The sequence below is a fragment of the Anguilla rostrata genome, chromosome 7 (genome assembly GCF_018555375.3).
Source record: "Anguilla rostrata isolate EN2019 chromosome 7, ASM1855537v3, whole genome shotgun sequence".
NCBI classification, from domain to species: domain Eukaryota; kingdom Metazoa; phylum Chordata; class Actinopteri; order Anguilliformes; family Anguillidae; genus Anguilla; species Anguilla rostrata.
In genome coordinates, this window is record NC_057939.1 from 38,953,845 (window position 1) to 38,974,029 (window position 20,185).

The 20,185-nt window shown below is 40.5% G+C and overlaps 2 protein-coding genes across 7 annotated transcripts in view; one reads left to right on the forward strand and one right to left on the reverse strand.

Annotated features, from left to right (window-relative positions):
* Positions 1-452: 452 nt before the first annotated feature.
* LOC135259659 (protein shisa-3 homolog) lies at positions 453-8,328 on the forward strand. The gene is made up of 2 exons (XM_064344254.1): positions 453-1,459; positions 7,101-8,328. Exons 1-2 carry the CDS (start codon positions 1,189-1,191, stop codon positions 7,700-7,702), a joined length of 873 nt encoding a protein of 290 aa, XP_064200324.1. The 5' UTR covers positions 453-1,188; the 3' UTR covers positions 7,703-8,328.
* Positions 8,329-11,412: 3,084 nt separating this feature from the next.
* Positions 11,413-20,185, reverse strand: part of LOC135259660 (probable phospholipid-transporting ATPase IA) — a 111,674-nt gene continuing 102,901 nt past the window's right edge. For all 6 annotated transcript variants that reach the window (XM_064344256.1, XM_064344258.1, XM_064344259.1 and 3 more), the window contains 4 exons: positions 17,476-17,564; positions 17,156-17,248; positions 15,235-15,326; positions 11,413-14,529 (listed from right to left, as the gene is read on the reverse strand). In XM_064344256.1, the coding sequence (XP_064200326.1) occupies positions 14,432-14,529; positions 15,235-15,326; positions 17,156-17,248; positions 17,476-17,564 (372 nt within the window). In that variant the 3' untranslated portion in view covers positions 11,413-14,431. The remainder of the gene's footprint in view (positions 14,530-15,234; positions 15,327-17,155; positions 17,249-17,475; positions 17,565-20,185) is intronic.

A 20,185-nucleotide genomic window follows, 5' to 3' on the forward strand; every position in this document is an offset into this window, starting at 1 on the left:
ATACTTACGCTTCGATTCCGTAGGCATGGGGTGCCTCACAGCACCAAGTACCAGTTGGCCTACTTTAGTCGTACTTGGGTCCTTAAGAATGGTATGCATGTATAGTTCCGTCCAATGCACCCAATGACATTTCAGGTTGACTTAGCCTCAAGTTTTGTATGGTGTAGAAAAACAATATTTTCTAACCTTGAGTGGTTTTCACGTGTGGGTTCACATCCTATTAGTTGCCGTTATTATTATAGTTTAATGGCACCCTTTGTAGTTCATATGTCTCCGATGCAATCTGCAAATGTCTTGCCTGCGTTGGAAGGTCTACGTTCTTCCTTTTTTAACATCAGTGAGCTGTCGAAAAGAAGGGCTGGACAAAGCTACTTAGAATAATTCAGAGCGGGCTCTTGCGTCCCCTAATTACATGAATGCGCACGTCCAGGAAATGGACAACGTGCGCGTCTCCAGGGCGCTCACGAACAAGCAACATATTTCAAATGAAGTAGAAAAAGACCAGTTCACCAGCGCATTGGGAACTTCGTGGCTACTTCCGAGACAAAACACCATCTACTGTGCTCTTATCTATTACGCTTATTTCGGAGCAAAGAAGGGGGAGCAAGAAGCAATTAAAAAAATTCTGGATTAACAGGGAAGTTTTCCTTTTTAAACGCTCTTGTTCGACTCCGCATCTGTCACTACACGCGCAAATGCACTGTGTTTTTAACAGCAATTTTTAAACTGTCAAAGTCTCGGGCGAATTGCACTTAATTTAAAAGGCATTGTAACAGCCTCTGCAGTTGTCTAAAGCGTAACATTAAAAAAAAAAATCTGATGTGAAAAAACTTGGAAAAAGTAGAACGTCTTGCGTATGGCTACCGTTGAATATTTTTGTTATTTTACAGATTTATGTCGAACTTGGAAATGGGACAAAATATGAATAAGTGTCTCTGACTTCAAATGCATTTATTCCTGTAGAGGGTTCATCGTTTAAAGGTAGATTTCACATAGGCTAGTATATTCCCTTGACCATAAAAAAGCGTCTGATGCGAAAGTAAATGGACCATTGCCCAAGTGTTTTTCATCTCTATTAGTTGTACAGATTTACTGAAAATAAAGAAGAAAGTGCGAGAAAGAAAATACACTAAATAAACCTACAGCTGGATCGTGTGGGGGGCAAGCAACGTTGCCGCATCTCCCGGGATGGTGCGTCTGTTAAACTGCCTCCTTCTCGGATACTTAACATGGAATCTTCGGATATCAGACGCCCAGGGGGAGTACTGCCACGGCTGGCTAGACAGCAGTGGGAATTACCACGAGGGTTTTCAGTGTCCAGAGGACTTCGATACCATGGACGCGACCGTATGTTGTGGGACCTGCGCCCTACGATACTGTTGCGCTGCCGTGGACGCACGGCTAGATCAGGGCGGCTGTACTAATGACAGGGAACTGGAGAACACCGAATTTGCTGCACGTAAGTAATCAAGTAATGGCCTATGTAACTAAATGGGTGACACTAACTAGTCCAAGTTGTTTTCGTTATTTATCAGGGAATAATACAATTATGATACTTCAACCACACTTCTTATTCAAGAATACATTATTGAGAACAAGAAGACCTCATTACGATGTCGTCCTGAACCCAACCATACATCTGTGAACAGTGAATCAAGAATCAAGGCGAAAGGCACACACACTGAGTATTGACTTTTTAAATTTTTTTTATACTATTTTATTGTTTTTGACCTTCAATGGATACCTAAACACTTTTTTAAAACTTGTATTGTTTAAAAAAAATGTATTCTCAAATAAGAAGTATAAACAAAGTATCATAATTGTATAAACCCTTGGTAAATTATGAAAACAATCAGCTGATGGTAGTCTTCTCAGTATTTTGGTCCCCATTATATATACACATCCTTATGTGTGTGCGTGTGTGTTCTCTGGCCATCTTATTACAGTAAGTATACTATTAACACAAATAGGCTGCTCCTTAAAGCAGTGAATCGGCCATGTTCCTGGAGACCTGCCTTCTTGCAGGTTTTAATTTCAACCCTAATTTGGCACACCTGATTCTACTAATTAGCAACTGAATGAGATTTCTAGCTGTTGAGTGAGGTGTGCTTTGTTAGGTTTGGAGTAAAAACCTAGAGGACAGTTGAACTCCAGGAAAAGGGTTTTGAGTTTACAGAGAACGGTGCCATAAACAAATAACATCCAGTGAGTAGAATTTCTGTGGACAAAACACTTTGTTAATAATGAGAAAGGACAGGGGAGAATGGGCAGGCTAGCCCAGGTTCAGGCTAGCAGGAAGGGCACAAATGCTCAAACTGCTGTTTACAACAGTGAAGTGCAGAAGGGCATCAAACCTTCAAACAGGTGGGCTACAGCAGCAGAAGATCATGCTGGGTTCCACTCCTGTCAGCTAAGAACAGGAATATGAGGCTACAGTGGGCACATGATCACCACTGGATGATTGGAAGACTGGAACAATGGTGCCTGGTCTGATTAATCTCAATTTCTACTAAAACATCCAAATGTCAGGTCCGTGTGTGGCATAAACAGCATGAATCCAAGGATCCATCCTGCAGGCTGCTAGGGTAGTGTAATGGTGTGTGGAATGTTTTCTTGGCACACATTAGGCCCTTGAATACCAGTTGATCATCATTTGAATGCCACGGCATACCTAAGCATTGGCTGGCTACAGTCTGCCATTTTTCATAAGGATACTTACAGGATAATACACAATATGTCGAAACACACATCATCTCAATTTGTTTCCACAAACATGACAGTGACTTCAGTGTACTCCCCTGGCCTGGACAGTCCCCAGACCGCAATCACCTTTGGGATGAGGCTTGCAGCATGAATATGTGGCCAAAACAACTGAAGAAACCAAAGTACTAGTCAAGTCAGCCTGGACAAAAATCCCTTAGGAGATTCCAAACCTATTTGAATCCATGCTGCAACGAATTCAGGCTGCTCTGAAGGCAAAAGTGGTCATGCACAGTACTAGATGGGTGTACCTAATAACGTGACAAAATGTATACATTATCTCATAATATTCATTATAATAAAAGTGATGATAATTTATAGCAACCACTTGCAAGACCTGTTGAATTATTGATCAGACTACAATATTAATAGAACTGAATATAGCCTGCTGGTAACGTAGACGCGCCGCACAATTTTATCTGTATGCGACCGGTTGCACAAATTGTGTTTTCTCAGGTTGTGTTTAATATTACTCAAGGCGCACAAGAACCTTTTATGAAATATGACTTCGAGATAAGCTTATATTGTATTACTGCTTACTGAATAAGAGCAAAGTCCCTCAAACGTGTAACGGACTAACAAGCCTAATTACGACGTTAAAATTTACGTTGTATAAAAATACCAAAAGGTCTACCCAGCAAAAGCAACTAAAAAACAAACAAATAAATAAATAAAAAGATTTCTTAGATTTGAAGAAACCTGGTCTAGCTTTCTCGGATTTCTCTTTGTGTGGACATCAAAGGCTAAATCTAAGTGTAACAAGTAGCCTAATGAATATTACAACCTGTAAACTTTTTATGGATGTTCTGCGCTGTTTTACAGAGGTGTAGGTTTACTGCTTACAATATTGCGTTTCAGAAATTGAAAAGGCGATAGCATGCAATTTAATAGCGATGATACAATATCGTTTGGAAATATAATATAGTAGAAAGATAAACTGTTCTTTGTTTAGAAAAAGTTAGTTGTCATTTAACGGCGTTTGGCAATACGTTTAATGTGTTCTATTAAACGTGTTAGCCTATATGAATAGGTTGTATTTACATTATTTTACAAGAACAAGACAGAGTTGCTAAAAAAAAAATATTATCGTTACTGTTGGTCTATTATCACTTGTGTTCAGTAGGCCTACTTATTATTTGGTGATATTTGTAGTAGCCTACCTGTTCTTTCACCGGTCGTTGGTTTTAACAGAATAATACATATAAACACCGAACTCCGACTCTGAGTGTCTAGAGGATAGTGCAGCCGAGCCGGAGGCCAGTTTTTTGATTTGAGGAGTAGCCTAACCGACTCGTCACTACCTTTGACAAAGCGATGAAGAAGTGAATTAGACAGGCGATACCCCTGAAGTGTCATCACGCATTCCTGCAGTAGTAGCACGACACCCAACGCGAAGAGGCAAAATATGAAAAAAACTGGTCATGCTTTGGTGAGGACAATAGGTTATCCTTCACGTAAAACCACAACTGTAATTTGCACTAATGGCTGCGAATCAAAGGGAACTTGCAGATGGTATAGGTTAAATAGGCCTACAACACATCGTATAAAAAAGAACAATCAAACTAAAAACAACAAAAACAATAGGCTGCACTCAGACAAATAGCCTACAAGAAATTTACCTGACCAATGAATAAATGAATGAATAAATAAACAGAGGTGGGTAACCCGGCTTCAAAGAGTAAAAAGACTGACCATGTATTTGCTCCACCACCATGCACTAAACCAGCTGACTCTAAATAGCATAACTCTTCAGCATGATAGGAGAACTAATTATTGTAATCAGCTGGTTTAGTGCATGTTGGTGGAGCAAATACATGGTCAGTCTTTTTACTCTTTGAAGCCGGGTTACCCACCTCTGTAAATAAATAATGCGTAAAAGTTATAGGCACATTCACCTGTTGCATATGATTAATGTCTTGAATTGGCTAACCGTTCCGCACATTACCTACCCTAACAATTCGAAAGTAGCCCGGTTATTTTGAGGTATATGTTAATAATTTATATACCATAGCCCAAGCCTCCGAATAGCCTAGTTAACAACGGCCAATTTTTCAACCCCATAAGCGCGAGAAGTAGGCCTATTGTTAATTGTAGTTAAATGCAAAATGCGGTCTCGTTTACCATTTTTGTATAAGTAATCTTCGTCGGAACGCAGAACTGCTCGAAGAGCTATTGGATGGCCATCCCGCCAAGTTATGGCTTGGTGGAGCGGCATGCTCCATACCTATACAGCACCGTGTGTTTGGCACTATTCAGGGTTTGCCACAGAAAAAAAACACAGTGACCACAGACTCTCAGTCCTTAAGAACAATAACTTCTGTACCTTTTGATCTAATGTTAACAGACAGAAATCACAAACAACTTCACACGTCCTCACAATGAAGCCCCCAAAATAGGTTATTTTAAGTTTACTCCTTATTTTTCCTGCCGATTACATCATCACAAAGGCTCCAGTCCCACAATCAATAATTATTCTCACTGGGCACTGTCATGTGACACAAAGTTTGAAAGACCACATTCTCTTCAGATGCAGAGTTAAATGTCCAGTGTCAATTAAAAGTAAAATGTCTAGTATTCATTCAACTCTACCAGTGTTAATTAAACTCTTACAGATAACATTTGATCTAGAGTTGGACCAAATGTTATTTGTTACAGTTTAAATTAGCACCGTTAGAGTTGAATTAACACTGGACATTTTACTGTGTGGTAAAATGAAAAAACACATGGCCCAGTTACATGAAAAAATTTAGGAAACATTTCATTTCATTGTAACAGAGCTTGTTTAATTTGCATGTAGTTAGATAGCCAATATTTTTGTTGTAACTTGGCCCCATTTCGATAACATTAAGATAGACCTAGATTTAGCGATTTTTAATGAAAGACTTATAGACACTGCTTTGTATGCATGAGTAACTTGGCATTTTTGTACGGTAAAAGCTTTTTTTGTTGAGAAAGAATTTTAATGCGCGGACGTAGTTTAAGACCTGCATTAAAATCAAATCAGTAAGTCTGTAGGCTATCGCCAAAAATAATTTTCCAATCAGTCAAAAAATGGATATTTTTCTGATTTTAATTTTAATTTTTTTTTTTTTTTTAGAGTTTAATGTATAATTGTTGAAATAACAGTTTGGGTTGGATATGTTCCAGACCGCCAAATTCAGTGGCTCAAACAGATATTTCCCTTCTGCTCGTCAGTTCGACCAGTGTGTAATCGGACCATTTCATGTGAACTTTGGTTGTTGATCTTTCCCCTAATATCGCTCTTGTTCGGTTAACACCCTCTTAGAAAATGCACTGCGATTTTTGCAAAATGAAAGATATGGATAATGAATATGCAATCGTCCAAGATGTAAATACTTTTCGTTTATAGCGCTAATCTTTTATATTACGAAGTAAAAAAAAAAAAAAATCGAAATGCTGAACGGTTTTGTTGTCTTCGAGTCTGAAGGTTTTTTTTCCTGTTGGCTGCTGAGCGGAAAAATATAACATTGAACCGAACTTTCCTACCAGAAGTAGTTCACTGCTTTGCTTTAAAGGAAACTATAATTTATATTCTGCGCGTAATTTCCCTCTTTTACATAAGCTTAACTTGTGTTTATGACGTGAATTTTTCTTCTCGTTTTCTGTTTGATATTGTAGCTATGTATTATTTCAGTCTCATATTTGCCTTATCGAGATGTTTGCCGGACTGAGTGTGAAAATATTTTATTTTTTCCCCCAAGAGGGCCCTACTTCAGTTTTAATCGGTGATAGAACCATTAAAAATCTCCATCTTCATCAAACGACGCACCGTTTTGGCTCCCAGCTACAGCTCTGTTTCGTGCAAATCGTACATTGAAACTTTTAATCTGAGTGGCGTGATATAGCCTGTCGTTTAAGTGACATTTATTTGTCACATGAAACAGTAACTATAATCACTAACTAAGATTTTCCTGCTATTAATGCGTTTCGTTATGGAATCACTATATTCGTTGAACTAAACCAAATTAACCTTGGAAAAATTGGCCATTTTTCCTGTATGTGTTCTTCATGCATTTCCTTTCACTGTCATTTACTTAATTATGTAACACTTAAAAACCAAAATGTGGTACATTTCTGCTTGTCTTGGTTTATTTTTGCTCACAGCCTGTGTCCCCTAGCAGTGAATATTTTTGTGGCGAAAAGGTTGTTTAACACAGTCTAGGCGTTCAGATGAATAACTGGCTACATTTGATTGAATAGTGAAAGTTTTCTAGCCAACTAGGATGTAGCCTTTCAAAATGTCTCTCAACCTAGACTTCCACCTCTCTGGATGTGCAGGCTTTGGCTTTCGCTCACTGAGCTCCCCCTCTGTCCTGCAGAGCCGGTCTATGTGCCCTTCCTGATGGTGGGCTCCATCTTCGTGGCGTTTGTGGTGGTGGGCTCCCTGGTGGCGGTGTACTGCTGCACCTGCCTGCGGCCCAAGCAGCCGGCTCAGCCGCCCGCCCGCTTCTCCCTGCGGAGTTTCCAGGGCGAGACCATCCCCATGATCCTGACGGCGGCCCCGCCCAGCCTGCGCTCCCCGTCCCGCCAGTCCAGCTCGGCCACCACCAGCTCCAGCTCCGCCGGCGGTGGCGGCGGCGGCGGCTCCGTGCGCCGCTTCTCCCTGGGACGAGCTGACCTCACGCAGGGGGCGGGGCCGCAGCATGGCCTGGTTTCCGTTGCCCCCTCCTCCCCGCAGCCTGCCCTGTCCCCGAGCCTGCCGCCCCCCTACGCCTCCCCCCCGTGTGCCCTGGGCGTCCTCTCCCACCCGCACCCGCACCCGCACCCCCAGGCCCTGCCCCACGGCCAGCTGCAGCTCCACCAGCCCCTCCATCCCTCGCAAAGCCCTGCCTTCCTCCTCCCCCAAACGTACTTCCCCTTCCCCGTGCAGGCCGAGCCCTTCTCTGGAGGGAACAGCTTTGCGGATTTTGGTCAGAGCTGACTAGGGGGAAAGGCCGTTGCGGATTTTGGGCAGGGCTGACCAGGGTTCAGGGAAGGGTAGTGGTTGCACATGGCCTCTTGGTGGGGGATGGTGGTGCTGTCAGAAAAAAAATAGTAAAAGGGGGGATTATTGTTTTGACTTATTGCACTTTTATAATGTACAGAATGTCCTGTGTGACGCACGATTCCCTGTCTATGCACTATGTATTCTCCATGTTCAGAGTTAGCCCCAGTTTTTCTTGCTTTTCTGTCTAACAGGATACGTGTGTCATGATCTCAAAAACAGTTAACGGTTTCTTAGATCTCTGGTCGAGACTGGTGATTTAAGCCCTGCCTTGCATTTTGGGGTACTGCTCTGGACTTGGGACACTGGCGATGGATTTTGTATGGCATCAACCAGGGAAATAAAAAGACAATGTTGACAATCTTGAGCCTTCTTTGTAGGAGAGGGTTTTGGACTGAATGAGTGCCAATAGTAACACTTTGTTCAGTATGGTAGATTGTATGGTAGATGTTGTTGGATGTGGGGTGGGGCAATGCTTGCCATTTTGTTTGCTGTCTTACCAGTTGTTTGACATTATTACGTCAAGTTTGATACTAAAATATAATGATAATCATGTTAAACCATGTCCATTTCGAGTGCTTTATTTGGGAGTGACTGTGGTACCTAAATGTTTCTTCTCTGACTAGTGTCTTGAGAAACAGTTTAGACGGTACATAGATACATAGATGGAACGGAATGGATTGAATATCATACACTATATGACCAAAAGTATCTGGACACCCCTTGGTCTGGGGCTGTTTGTCTTGGTTTGGGCTAGGCCCCTTACTTCCAGTGAAGGCAAACTTAATGCTACAGCATACAATACATTCTAGATGATTCTGTGCTTTCCCAAACAGCTTGGGGAAGACCCTCCCTTGTTTTAGCATGACAATACCCCCGGGGCCCACAGCGAGGTCCGTATAGAAATGGTTTTGTCAAGAACGGTGTGGAAGAACTTTACTGGCCTGCACAGAACCTTGCCGTCAACCCCATCCAACACCTTTGGGATCAATATGAAAGCCGACTGCAAGCCAGGCCTAATCACCCAATCAGCGCCCTACCTCACTAATGCTCTTCTGGCTGAATGGAAGCATATCCCTACAACAATGCTCCAACATCTAGTATAAAGCTTTCCTCGGAGACTGGAGGTTGTTATAGCAGCAAAGGTTGGACCAACTCCATATTAATGCCCATAATTTTGGATGAGATGTTGGATGTCTGGTGTCCACATACTTTTGGCCATGTAGTGTGTCAAGCCACCTCAAATTAGACGATATCCTCCAATATAACCACCATTTACACCGCAGCAGCCCCATTATGGACCAGTTCAAGCTAGTGCTTGACTCTGGCCAGTTAGTTCCCGTTGTGTTCCCTTTGCTTTTCCAGGGCTTAAGGCTGGCTTCTGCAAGACCTGAGGACCTGCTGTAAACATTTTTAAAGCCACACCAGTAAGCCTTGGGCTTAGGCTGGACATCCGTCATATCCCCAAATCACGTCTTTGTTATGTCCTAGAAAATTCACCCTAAAATAAATGTTTATTCATTCATTCTCATATCTGTTTTAAAAAGACAGTGCCCTCTGCAGCCCACAGAATTAACCAATCAAAAGGTCTCATTTCAAAATGAAGTGAATTGGCAAGGAGGGTTCTGCTAACGCTCTGCTTTAAGATACTTCAAAATACTGAAAATAACATAAACAAATACCACTGGAAAAAGTCATCGGTGAGTAATGACTGCGTGTGCAGTCACCACCATGTCCACAACAGTATAACCTCTTAAATGATCTTACCTTTCTAGAGCCAAGGTGGCGAGTCATGTCATCATAAGGTTATATTGTCATGGTTATTGGTTGCACCTGCATTTTTAACATCTGAATTACAGCATCTTTAAAAAATATTTTTGACATTTCTAGGAGATTATGAAGCAGAACCTTACCAATAGGTTTTAATTCATTTTGAATTGAATTTATTAAATGTGCAAAGAGGTGCCATTGGTAAGTCTTTCCTGAGGTAATAATTCTTTTTTAGCATGAACCCTTTACCGTGGTGTAAATCGCCACCATTATAAAATATTTTCACTACCACAAGCTAACTTGAGAATTGACAGCTGTCTTGTGATGTATTTGGCATAGTACGGCTTCAGGAAAGTGTGGAAATACCGTGAACTGAAGGACTAATGGTAACATTCAACATCTAAGATCCAGCACTTAAGTTCCAGGGCTCAAGTTTTGTAATTGGAATCCAGCTAATGTATCCATGAACTAAAGATTGATAGAGAGGAAGCCCACAGTTTTGCAGCTGGATAAGGTTTCTAGACTGAATTAAAGCCAGTGGCTATGTTTATGATATAAGATATCTACAGTTATAACAATTTACTGTTATTCCAAAGAGTGGGGGAGGAACATTTGGTTTAACGATCCACCCAGTTTAGCAGGGAATGACTGTGGGTAGAGGCAAGCCCAGCAATAGAAGATAACCATCAAAGCACAATATTTTTTTTTGTTCTGGGAGAGAGATGATATTTAAGTAGCGTATGCTTTTCTTGTGTTTTCCTGTTTAGTTTCTTCCCACTTGAATTTCCTGCCATTTGCCACACACGCTGCATACAGTTGCAAGAAGGATGAGAATCTCTATGCCTGATATATCAGTTACTATGTGAATCTTCTGACTCTTCAATCCGATTCAAATATTTGGGTAAAAATGTATCGGTTTGAAAACAAGATCTATAAAAGTAAGGTTGCAGTGCAGCCAGTGGGTCAGGCCAGTTCCTTCAGTAATCTGGGGTGCAGAAACAACAGTAAAAGGACAAAATAATGTTTTGAAATGAAAAGCAAATGGTTTGAGCCTTTTAAGAAGTCTACATTTTCATACATTTTTGTCAACATGATAAAAATGTCATTTTGGGCGTTCATTTGATTTACTAAGGGAATTTGCTCCTTTTTAAACCATAATTACTGCTGGCTGGTAGGAGTAAAATTTATATCCATTGGCTTCTAACGCTATACGTTGACCCAATAGGCCTATCTGTCGTTTCACAATTAGGCTATGTCGTTAGGTTATTTAGAACCATTCCTCTTCACCTGGAATCCGTTCTGCTCTTACCCTGTTGGTTCGTCTCAAGTAGAACATGTTTAGGAAAATAGTAATATTATTACTGTATTATTGTTGTTTAATGTGTCAAGGTAAGGCTGTAAAAAAATAAAAAAGATATTTAGGCTACATGTTGTTTAGACTAATGTGCAAGAACATAGACTAAACGTAAATAAAAGTATTTGTGATTAAGAATACAGTAAGAAAACATGCAGTGAAACAGCTGGATGTGTGCATGCACGTGTTGGGAATAGCCTACTGTATCATGAACTTAGGCTAGGTAAGAGATGACATAGAACCTCTCTCTCATTATAGGCCTATCATTATGGTATTAAATGAGTCGTCATTTTCCCCAAGACAATGTAAACGCATTGGAACGCAACCACTCTAATTTACATTGATTCTTATGGGCGAAAATACCCCTCTATGTCTCTTCAAACAACATCCTTGTTTTTTGGAATGGAACTTTCCAGGTGAGGAGCCCCTGTATTAAAGCAGAGGTCAACGAATTTACAGTATCTGCAAGGTCTAAAAGCAGAGTTCAACAGAGCTATCTACAACAAATGGCACACACCAACACTTAAAATGTTACCCCCCATTGGTAAAGTTTATTTCCACTGTCCATCATGGCAGTAAAATACATTTTAAATGTTAATAAGCAGCAGTCGGCCACATGCAGAGGAATCTCCTGGGATGTATATTAAAAAGAATGCATAATCACAGTTAAAAGTGCATTTTCTTTCTAAAAGTGATTGACAGCACACAGAATCAATTCAGCGATAAAGCCCACCTGTTCTGCTAAGGCTCACAGACAAGATGATCGAAGCTTTGCGGCAGGTGTTCCACCTTTATGTCTGAGGATTCATTTGACATACAAGCAGAACTGCGCATCAGAAAACAAGCAGAACTTCAGAAACCAACATATTCTCTGATTGACAACCAAAAAAAAAAAGAAAATCTGATTCTCAAAGTGGTTATGAAAGCAATGTTTTCCAATTGTATATTGAAATTGAACAAAAGCCATAAGAAATTACATCCCTCAATGAATATTAATAAATAAAATTCAAAAATCATTAAGATTCAAATTTTAAAACATGCTCCTGAAGACTATGCAGAGAAGTACACATAGCCAAACTGTACATGTTACACAGAAAAATGTAGTACGGGACAGTGCAACTTCTAAATGGCAAGGAATGTCCCCTTTTTTGGATTATAAATGATTAAAAAAAACATCCTGGCACTCCCTGTAGAGCAGGGCTTATCGCCCCTAATTAATGGCCAGGGGGGTGGGCACTGGAAGGTCTCTTGGCATACAGGGCGTGGATGTTGGGTAGGGACAGGTCAACTAGCATTACATCTGAGGTCATGCAGACGAGGGGGTGAGTGCTACTGCCATGTGTACACAACCCAAATCTGTTACGCGCACATTCATTCATCCACAGGAACTCTGAAACCGTAAATATATTAACTGGCACACACACAACAGGCACGGAGGTTACACACATATTAAATGCACATACGCCCCACCCTGAACAAAAACAGTTCTCCCACAGGGAGAAAAGAACAAACTCACACATTATCTTTTTTTTTTACATTTTCAAATAGGCATCTTTAAAAATGTAACGAATATCTATACATTTTCCACTTTCTTTTCCCATTGCCTTGTACAAAACATTGCCAGGCAGATATACCATCTGTCTGAAAGAAAATCAGTTCAGAATTAATGAAAAATTCATTACAGTGCAGTAGGCCAATGTAAAAAAAAAAAAAAAAAAAACTACTAGTCCAGTTACTATATAAAAATGAATTCACAAAAGAAGTATTGAGACCTAACATTACATTGAGGATTTACGAAAACTTACTATTCTCTCTTAAACTAATGTGATTTTTGATTCATAACTCAACTAAAACTCAGTTCAAAGAGGAAGCTTTGAACAAAATGTGATGATAGAAGTCAAAATAACTTAGTGAGACTTCACCCTTATCAAAACTGTTAGATCATTGTGCTACGTAGCTCTCCACATGGAAACGCAATCAAAAATCCAACATATGTCAGCTAGATTATGAACACACAAGCAAGGTGTCCCAATAATCAGTTTCATCTCCCTCATGGGGGTACAATCATAACTGACCTCTTGAATACATTTTATTTGGGGAATAATTATTTTAGGCACTGTTGTGATATTTGCAGCAGAGTCACACATGGAATGCAATTAACTGATAAGCAAAAACTTCACACAAAATGGCAATTTTAAAAAGCCAGTTCACAGCACTGTGTCAAAAGTGCATTTTGCAAATAAAATAAAATAAAAATGAACACTAAAAAAAAAAGACAATTATGTCCAAAGGCAAGGACCCGTAAAATTCCCTAAATGTTCAACATTTCAGTGCAAGAAAAAAAAACAAAACACAAAAATATCCAGTCTATTTGGAAAATAGGGTCTGTTCAATACTAGCATCCAACCGCTCATGAATCACAGCCTCGAAACACAGTAGTTTTTCCATGGCAGATGAGACTCCTTCAAGCCTTGCTTTGCATTTCCCAAAAAATGTTTTTAAAAATAATCTGGATTATTCTGTCGTGATCACATATTTATGTACCATCTACCGAGAAACCATTTTAACAGCATGGTAAAAAAGGAGCTATACGGCTATACCCCTTACAGTTTGTTTTCAAGAGATTGAAGAGAGGAGCCATTGTGCATTGTATAATACTAAACTCTCTCCCATCGGCTACAAGGCAGACTTCAGACTTGCAGGCTGTTACAGTGAAACTACAGTGGTTATTTCAACTTGATACACAGCTACAGGAAAGTGAACACAGAATTTAATTTACTGTTTAGTGCATTATTGTTATTCATTTCATTTATTTACTTTCCAGTGAAAATCGCCATTAAGCGTCAGCCATTAACTCCGGTTTTGAAAACTCCTATTTTTTCCACTCATTTTCTTTGACTTTCACCTCCTATACACAAACAAATTATCTAATCTCATCAGAAATATCTACTTTAGCCATTTTAGTTGCACATGACAAAGAATCTACAAGGCAGCTAAGGTGTGTTTGAGTAGTTATTTGTTTAAATGTTAGAGTAACTTTTGAAGGTAAGGGTTCTAATGTCATTGACACTTTTCATAACGACTTCATTTGGGAGGACACAACTGTAACTTGTTGATTAGAAGGAATAGAGGACTTTAAGTACGACTTTAAGTGGTAGTAGGGTTCACAAAAGAAAGAGTTAACAAATACTGATAGACTTGATATTATAGGTAGTGGTGGAGGATTTTCTATTAAATATATGTTTCTTGAATTATTGTCTGACACTGAAAAAAATTCTAATTTGCACTGAATGACTGATTTGACTGGAAACTGAATAAAAGAAAGGGTGGTCTTTGCCTTTTACACAGTACTGTACACATGCACACAGGAAATGTCTGGAACACCTCCTGGATCTTCTGTTCACACACACACACACGTGTGTGTGCGTGTGTGTGAACAGAAGATCCAGGAAGAGGTTCAGCAACTTCCTGTGCACTCAGGTTGAATCACAGTCATAGGACTGCATCTCTGAGGAAGGGGCATGTCCCAAGGGGGCAGAGCTTCAGGACTCATCCTTCTGATGCTTGGTGGTGTCATACGCCCGCATAACATCCGATTGGGAGACTACGCCATTTTCATCCTGCGAGAACGCATAGCCATCTACAATGGGGAGATACAGAGAAACACCCATTAAAATACAGGCATAGTGTTGTAATTGACATCTCCTAAATGAAACTGTCCTTTATAAAGTGAACTGACAGCACCACTCTGGTAACCAACATGAAATAAACTTTGAAAAAGTGAAGCCATAGCACCAGCCTTGTAATTGCTATTTCTTACTGCATGTGAATTTTTCCTTAAAGAGTTCCTGTGTTTTTTTTTTTAACCAAGTCTCCTTGGCAGTTACTCCTCATTAACAAGACATATATACACACATTTAACATTTAAATATATTATACAATGAAAAACAATGCCAGTTTATAATGAAAATGGGCTGAGGAACCATGGTAAAGAGATTCTTTTTCCACACTTCCTGAAGAAAAAAATCCAAGCAAAGTATTCCATCTTGTTTTTTTTCATTTAGTTTAGGAGAAAGGGAACAAGATCTGTCTGATTTGTACTTTGTTGATTTAGACTACATTTATTTAAATATTTTTTTACAGAAGCAAGGGACGATGTGCATGCCGGAATCGTGGTAAAGTGCAGAATTTCAGGGATTTGTAGAATATATCTGTGCTTCTGTGTGTGTGTGTGTGTGTGTGTGTGTGTGTGTGTTTGCATGCCTAGTATGTCTTTAAGAAAGCAGCTCAGTGTTTGTCTGTGAATATGAATGTGGGCATATGCGTGAATGCACGACAGACTTACGCAGTAAGTTCTGCTGCATGGACTCCGAGCGGTACACGGCAACCGTGCGCTTCTTGAAGACGTTCTTCAGGAGCTGAGCTCGCTCCGTCAGGCTACGGAGACACACGCAGAGAAAGTTCAGCCAGACATAATTACCCGCATATATCACACACGCCCCCATCCGGAGCCGAGCCTATGCCGTTTCCTGTTGGAGACGAGACCTACAGCCGTATCACGCCGAGAAGGAAACCAAATCCAAATCACGTCATGCTGAGAGAGAGATGCCAGAGCTTGCCAGTTTTTTACCCCTCCATGGATCGATTGCTGACACCCTTCATTATTAAAAATGACTGCAGCTACCTTACCTGTACTCTATTTGGCCCATCTCCCAGAGCTACATGTGCACTTAAGATATGTATCAAAGCGCACAGGTAGCATTTGAGGATTGGCCGGGTGTACTGATATGGTAGCTGCAGGTCCATGTGCCAATAGTAGTGTAGCAAATGCTACTGTGAGCACTAATAAAGAAATATTGCAAATTATATTGTTTTAGGCATTGGCAAGTTCCTGAAATCAACCAATGCCAAGGTTAAAGTGACTGGTGGGACCACAATCCCTCTAATCTGTCACACGCACACTGACGTCAAGCAAGTTGTCAGCCATGTCAGACATTCTGCAGATTTTTTGAAAGAACTTCTGTTGAAAAGAAGTCTAACTGACTATTCATGGGGCAAAAATTAGCTGTAATTATTAGGCATTTATAAATACTCCTGGTAAAAGCCATTTATTTAGTGTGCACCTAACACCACCCTTTTGGTTCAGTTTCAAAAACTCATTGACTTTGTCCTGAAAACAGATGTAGATTTACAATGATAATGTATTGCATGACAGATGTTAGTGAACCGGGAAATTTCCAGAAAAGCTAATAATCTTATATCCTATAAGTATACATATATCAATATGTGATGTGGTGTCATCTCAAATACTAATCATGTTATTAATGGAGACAAATTATTCAGCTGGGGCAGACAAAATGAGGAAATTCACACTTAATGAAAGATCTCTTCACCTCTAAGAATTCTTCACATAAAAAAATGAAAAGATGTAATGGGGCCAGAAAATTTAGGGGCATGTATTTTGGCCAGATCATTTTTTTTGGAGAGTGGCCCAAATCCGTTCACTGTTTTTAATAGTTTTTTTGACAAGTACAAATACCCCTCCACTCTGCATACACCTTGGATATTTGTATCGGTGTCAGGAAACAAAAGGACCTCTCAGAGTGTAGCATATACATGTCTCATGTTCCTCTGGTGAGGGGACATACCCCCAGGAAGTAATACCTAAAGCAAATACCCAATAGCTTCCTCAAATTACGGAAGTTAAACATTTTAGCTGGAGACATGGTCTTTAAAGTGACACCAGTCCCATGACAATTTCCTGCTTGGCTCATGCTTCAGTTCTGCTCATACAATACAGACTTAACAGTTTTAGTTGTGTTCAATGCCAGTGTCTTTTTATTACTGCTGAATGTCTTGTGTTGTTGTTTCAGGTGGGTTAAGCTCCATTGACAGTGACAGAAAAATTGTAAGTGATTATGGCCAGGCTCCACAAATTCATATTAGTGACAGGAATAAAACTTGGTTGGATAAATTAATGATAAGTGTTCATTAAACCTAGTTTACAGAGTTACGGGTACCTGAAATATACAGAAACATTGGAAAAAATAATTCCTGAAAGAATGTTGAAATGGCAAGTGACAAGTCATTTTATGCAGGCTTTTCTCATCTTTATCAAAGGTGCAAATAATTTTGAAAGGCGCTGTAGCTCATTTAAATACATTCAATGAATCAAAATTGCTGGGGTTGATGATGAAACTAATGACCAATCTGCATGTGTAAGTACTGTAGTTCATCCCAGCTTGAACTGAAAAGAGGGTGCGTACCTTTTCCCATGAACCACTGCTCCAGGGTCTTGGGACACAGCCTCCAGCTCCTGCACCTCATCCACTAGGGTCTTGAAAAAGAGCTTCTTCATCCTGTGGAAGGTTATGATGCAAGTCGTCACTGATGTAACATTAAGCCACTGCCGCCAACCCCATACATAAGTCTGCATCTAACCCTCTACCCACATCACATTTTCAGCTGTACACATAACCACAAACTCAGCCCCATATCCAACCCTAAACTGAATGACTCCCACCGAACACATACCCAGCCACCGCCGAGACTGACAGAGTGGGAGGGGTTTACTGGATAGACTCACACTTTGTAGGCCACGTCCAACATGAGAGAGGTGATGGGGATGAAGATCAGGCCCATCCAGAACACCCCGGAACTAAACATCATGGCCGCCTGTAATACACACACACACACACACACACAAAATAAACCTCTCACACACAATTACAAAATTTAAAAAAATATTAGAAATAAAAAAATTTTTAAAAGTCAAATAATTCATCAGGTCTCTGCAGGCATGCTTTGCATTTTATCAGCCTCTCAAGAGTAAGTACAATATGTACCATCTCACTATTTAGGTCACAGACCAAGAGAATGATTTATATAAAAGATGCATTTAATGTCAGTAAGAAACTGAGCCAAGAGGAAGAAGTGAGAGCTTGTTAAGTTGAAACCTTAAGACAAACTGAGCCTGAGGGTGAACATAAAACCAGGACTGCCACACAATCCAATGAGCAAGAAGGTCTATAGTGGGAAATGAAACAGGCCCGTTCCCGCTACAGTTTCACTGAAAGATCTATTGTTACAGGCAGCTGCGTGGCACCGTGGGGGTATTGCTGGAGGAGATATGGAGCACTTAAGCTCTCATATTGTTACAGGATATAAGCGCGTTGATCGTAACAGCATGGGCTTGGTTAGCTGAAACCAAACTGTCCTTTCACCTTGGGCCAACAGTGAGCGTCCCGCACTGCCATCAAAACAAGGCAAGTGGCACCACCAAGGCCGTTGGGGTCGAGAAGAAAAGGGAGAGTGAGGGAAAGATAGAAAGAGAGAGAGAGAGAGTGAGAGTGAGAGTGAGAGGGAAAGACTGTTCTGTCAACCGTTAAAAGGGATTCTGTGATGGGACGTCAAGTGCGGTCGTCTCCGCCAGTCGTGTTTGGTTTGGCCCTGCTGCAGTGAAGCCATCTGTCATTAAAAGAGTCAAAGAGTGGAATACATCCTGCTTTCCTAAATTGCCGAACATGCTTGCGCCACTTGTTCAAACTCAGGGGGCGCAGACAAAGTTCTCCCTGTAATGTGTAATGTGAAACGGGGGGGTGGGGGTGGGGGCGTGGGGGTATGGGTACGCGCTTGTGCTCCACTGGGCCTTGACACCGCCCCTCAAAACGCACCCCCGTGTCACACGCACACAGATAAATGTCACTGGTATCAAAGGTGTTAGATGTTCTCAAATTGGGTAATCTGTCCGTCATTATGAGCAAATTGACTCTGAAGGCCTACAAAAACACAGAACATCTGGAGTGAGAACCGCCCGAAAACTGCTGAAAATCCAAAGGGATTCTTTTTTTCTATTTTTTTTTTTTTTAATACACATTACACGTGAATGAATGAGGGAGGTCACAGCAACCAAAACAACTGGAAAGTTACAGCATGAGAACGTTGCTTCGGAGGTGACATGCTTTCTCAATGAGATGGGAGACAGACCCATGTGGCAACTGTGGTTTTCCTTTCAATTTCCTTTCCTTTCCTTTCCTTTCTTTGAATGTCATTTTTTCCCCAAACATGCCAAATGTTTTCCACCCGCCAAATAGAACTGCTTCAAGGGTCTAAGGTCCTCATAAAAATAAACACAGACAATTCATTCAACAAATACAATTATAGTCAATGGGCAACAAAAGCAAACCCTGCATTTCTTTTTTAAATTCCAAATAAATCATAGATAGCTTTATCCACCCCGCACTATGTTTAAGGAAAGACGACCTTAAAAACAATCACACACGATTACATTGAAAAAGTCCTGTATTTCAAATATAAATAGCACATTCCACATGGGAGGACGAAGGTTTAAAAGAGACACGAGGCTTAGCAAATCTGTAAACTCAGTTCAATTATCTATGATTTTGATCTTTTATTTATCTTTTACAGGGATTTGGACACATAAGCCCACCAGCATGCACCCACACACTCACACACACTGACATATAACATTCATTCTGCAGTCTTCATGCTTGTATAGATCAGTACATTAAGGACTTAAATTTGTGTACCCCGAAAACGAGTTACACTTGGCCATATCAGTCCGCTCTTCTGCTTCCAATGTAAAGCTTGTCCCACAATACAGAAAGGGGGTATTAGGAAAGAAAGAAGAGTTAAGATGGTAACATTTAAAGTTTATGGTTGAAACAAGTTGAAGTTCAGGTCACGATTTTAGCTTGAACAGTACCCTGAATGGAAGATTGCCCCTCCGATGTAATCTTGCGTTATGCTCTTTCAGGACTGGCACACCATCACAAGTTTGGTTGTCACAAATAATTACAAAAAACACTGTGCAGTGTTTAGGCTGACTGAAGCCCACCCAAGTTTGCAAACCAAGAATAAAAATACATTTGCTTTCACTGTCCTTTAAAACGGTTTTCTCCATGTGGAGATTCAATAAAACAATTTTCATTCAAAGAATGTTTTTTTAACAGGACATGAATCAACCCGGAAACGAAAATTAAAACAGAAACCGATGACGCGTATAAGATGTGCTTCGGGAAAACACAACCGCAACACAGCAAAACACGCAATTATTTCATCCTCTTAACATGAACTAAATGCAAAGGAATTCCTGCAATGAATTAACACGATCTCTCTCTCTCTGAGTGAATGTGTCAACGACAATGGGCTAAAGCTGCCTGCTGGTGATTGACAAGGCGGGCTGTAACGAGAGGGCCTGTAGTGGCGGGCGGCTGGTCGCGCTTGGCTGCCGGAACAGTCCGGGAGTGGTGATGTAGGAGCCGGAATGTTAATTC

Bases quoted from the DNA above. Each gene is read 5' to 3' on its own strand.
- LOC135259659 (XM_064344254.1), top strand. From the start codon at position 1,189: ATGGTGCGTCTGTTAAACTGCCTCCTTCTCGGATACTTAACATGGAAT. The intron at 1,460-7,100 runs GTAAGTAATCAA...TCTGTCCTGCAG, and splicing joins GAACACCGAATTTGCTGCAC to AGCCGGTCTATGTGCCCTTC.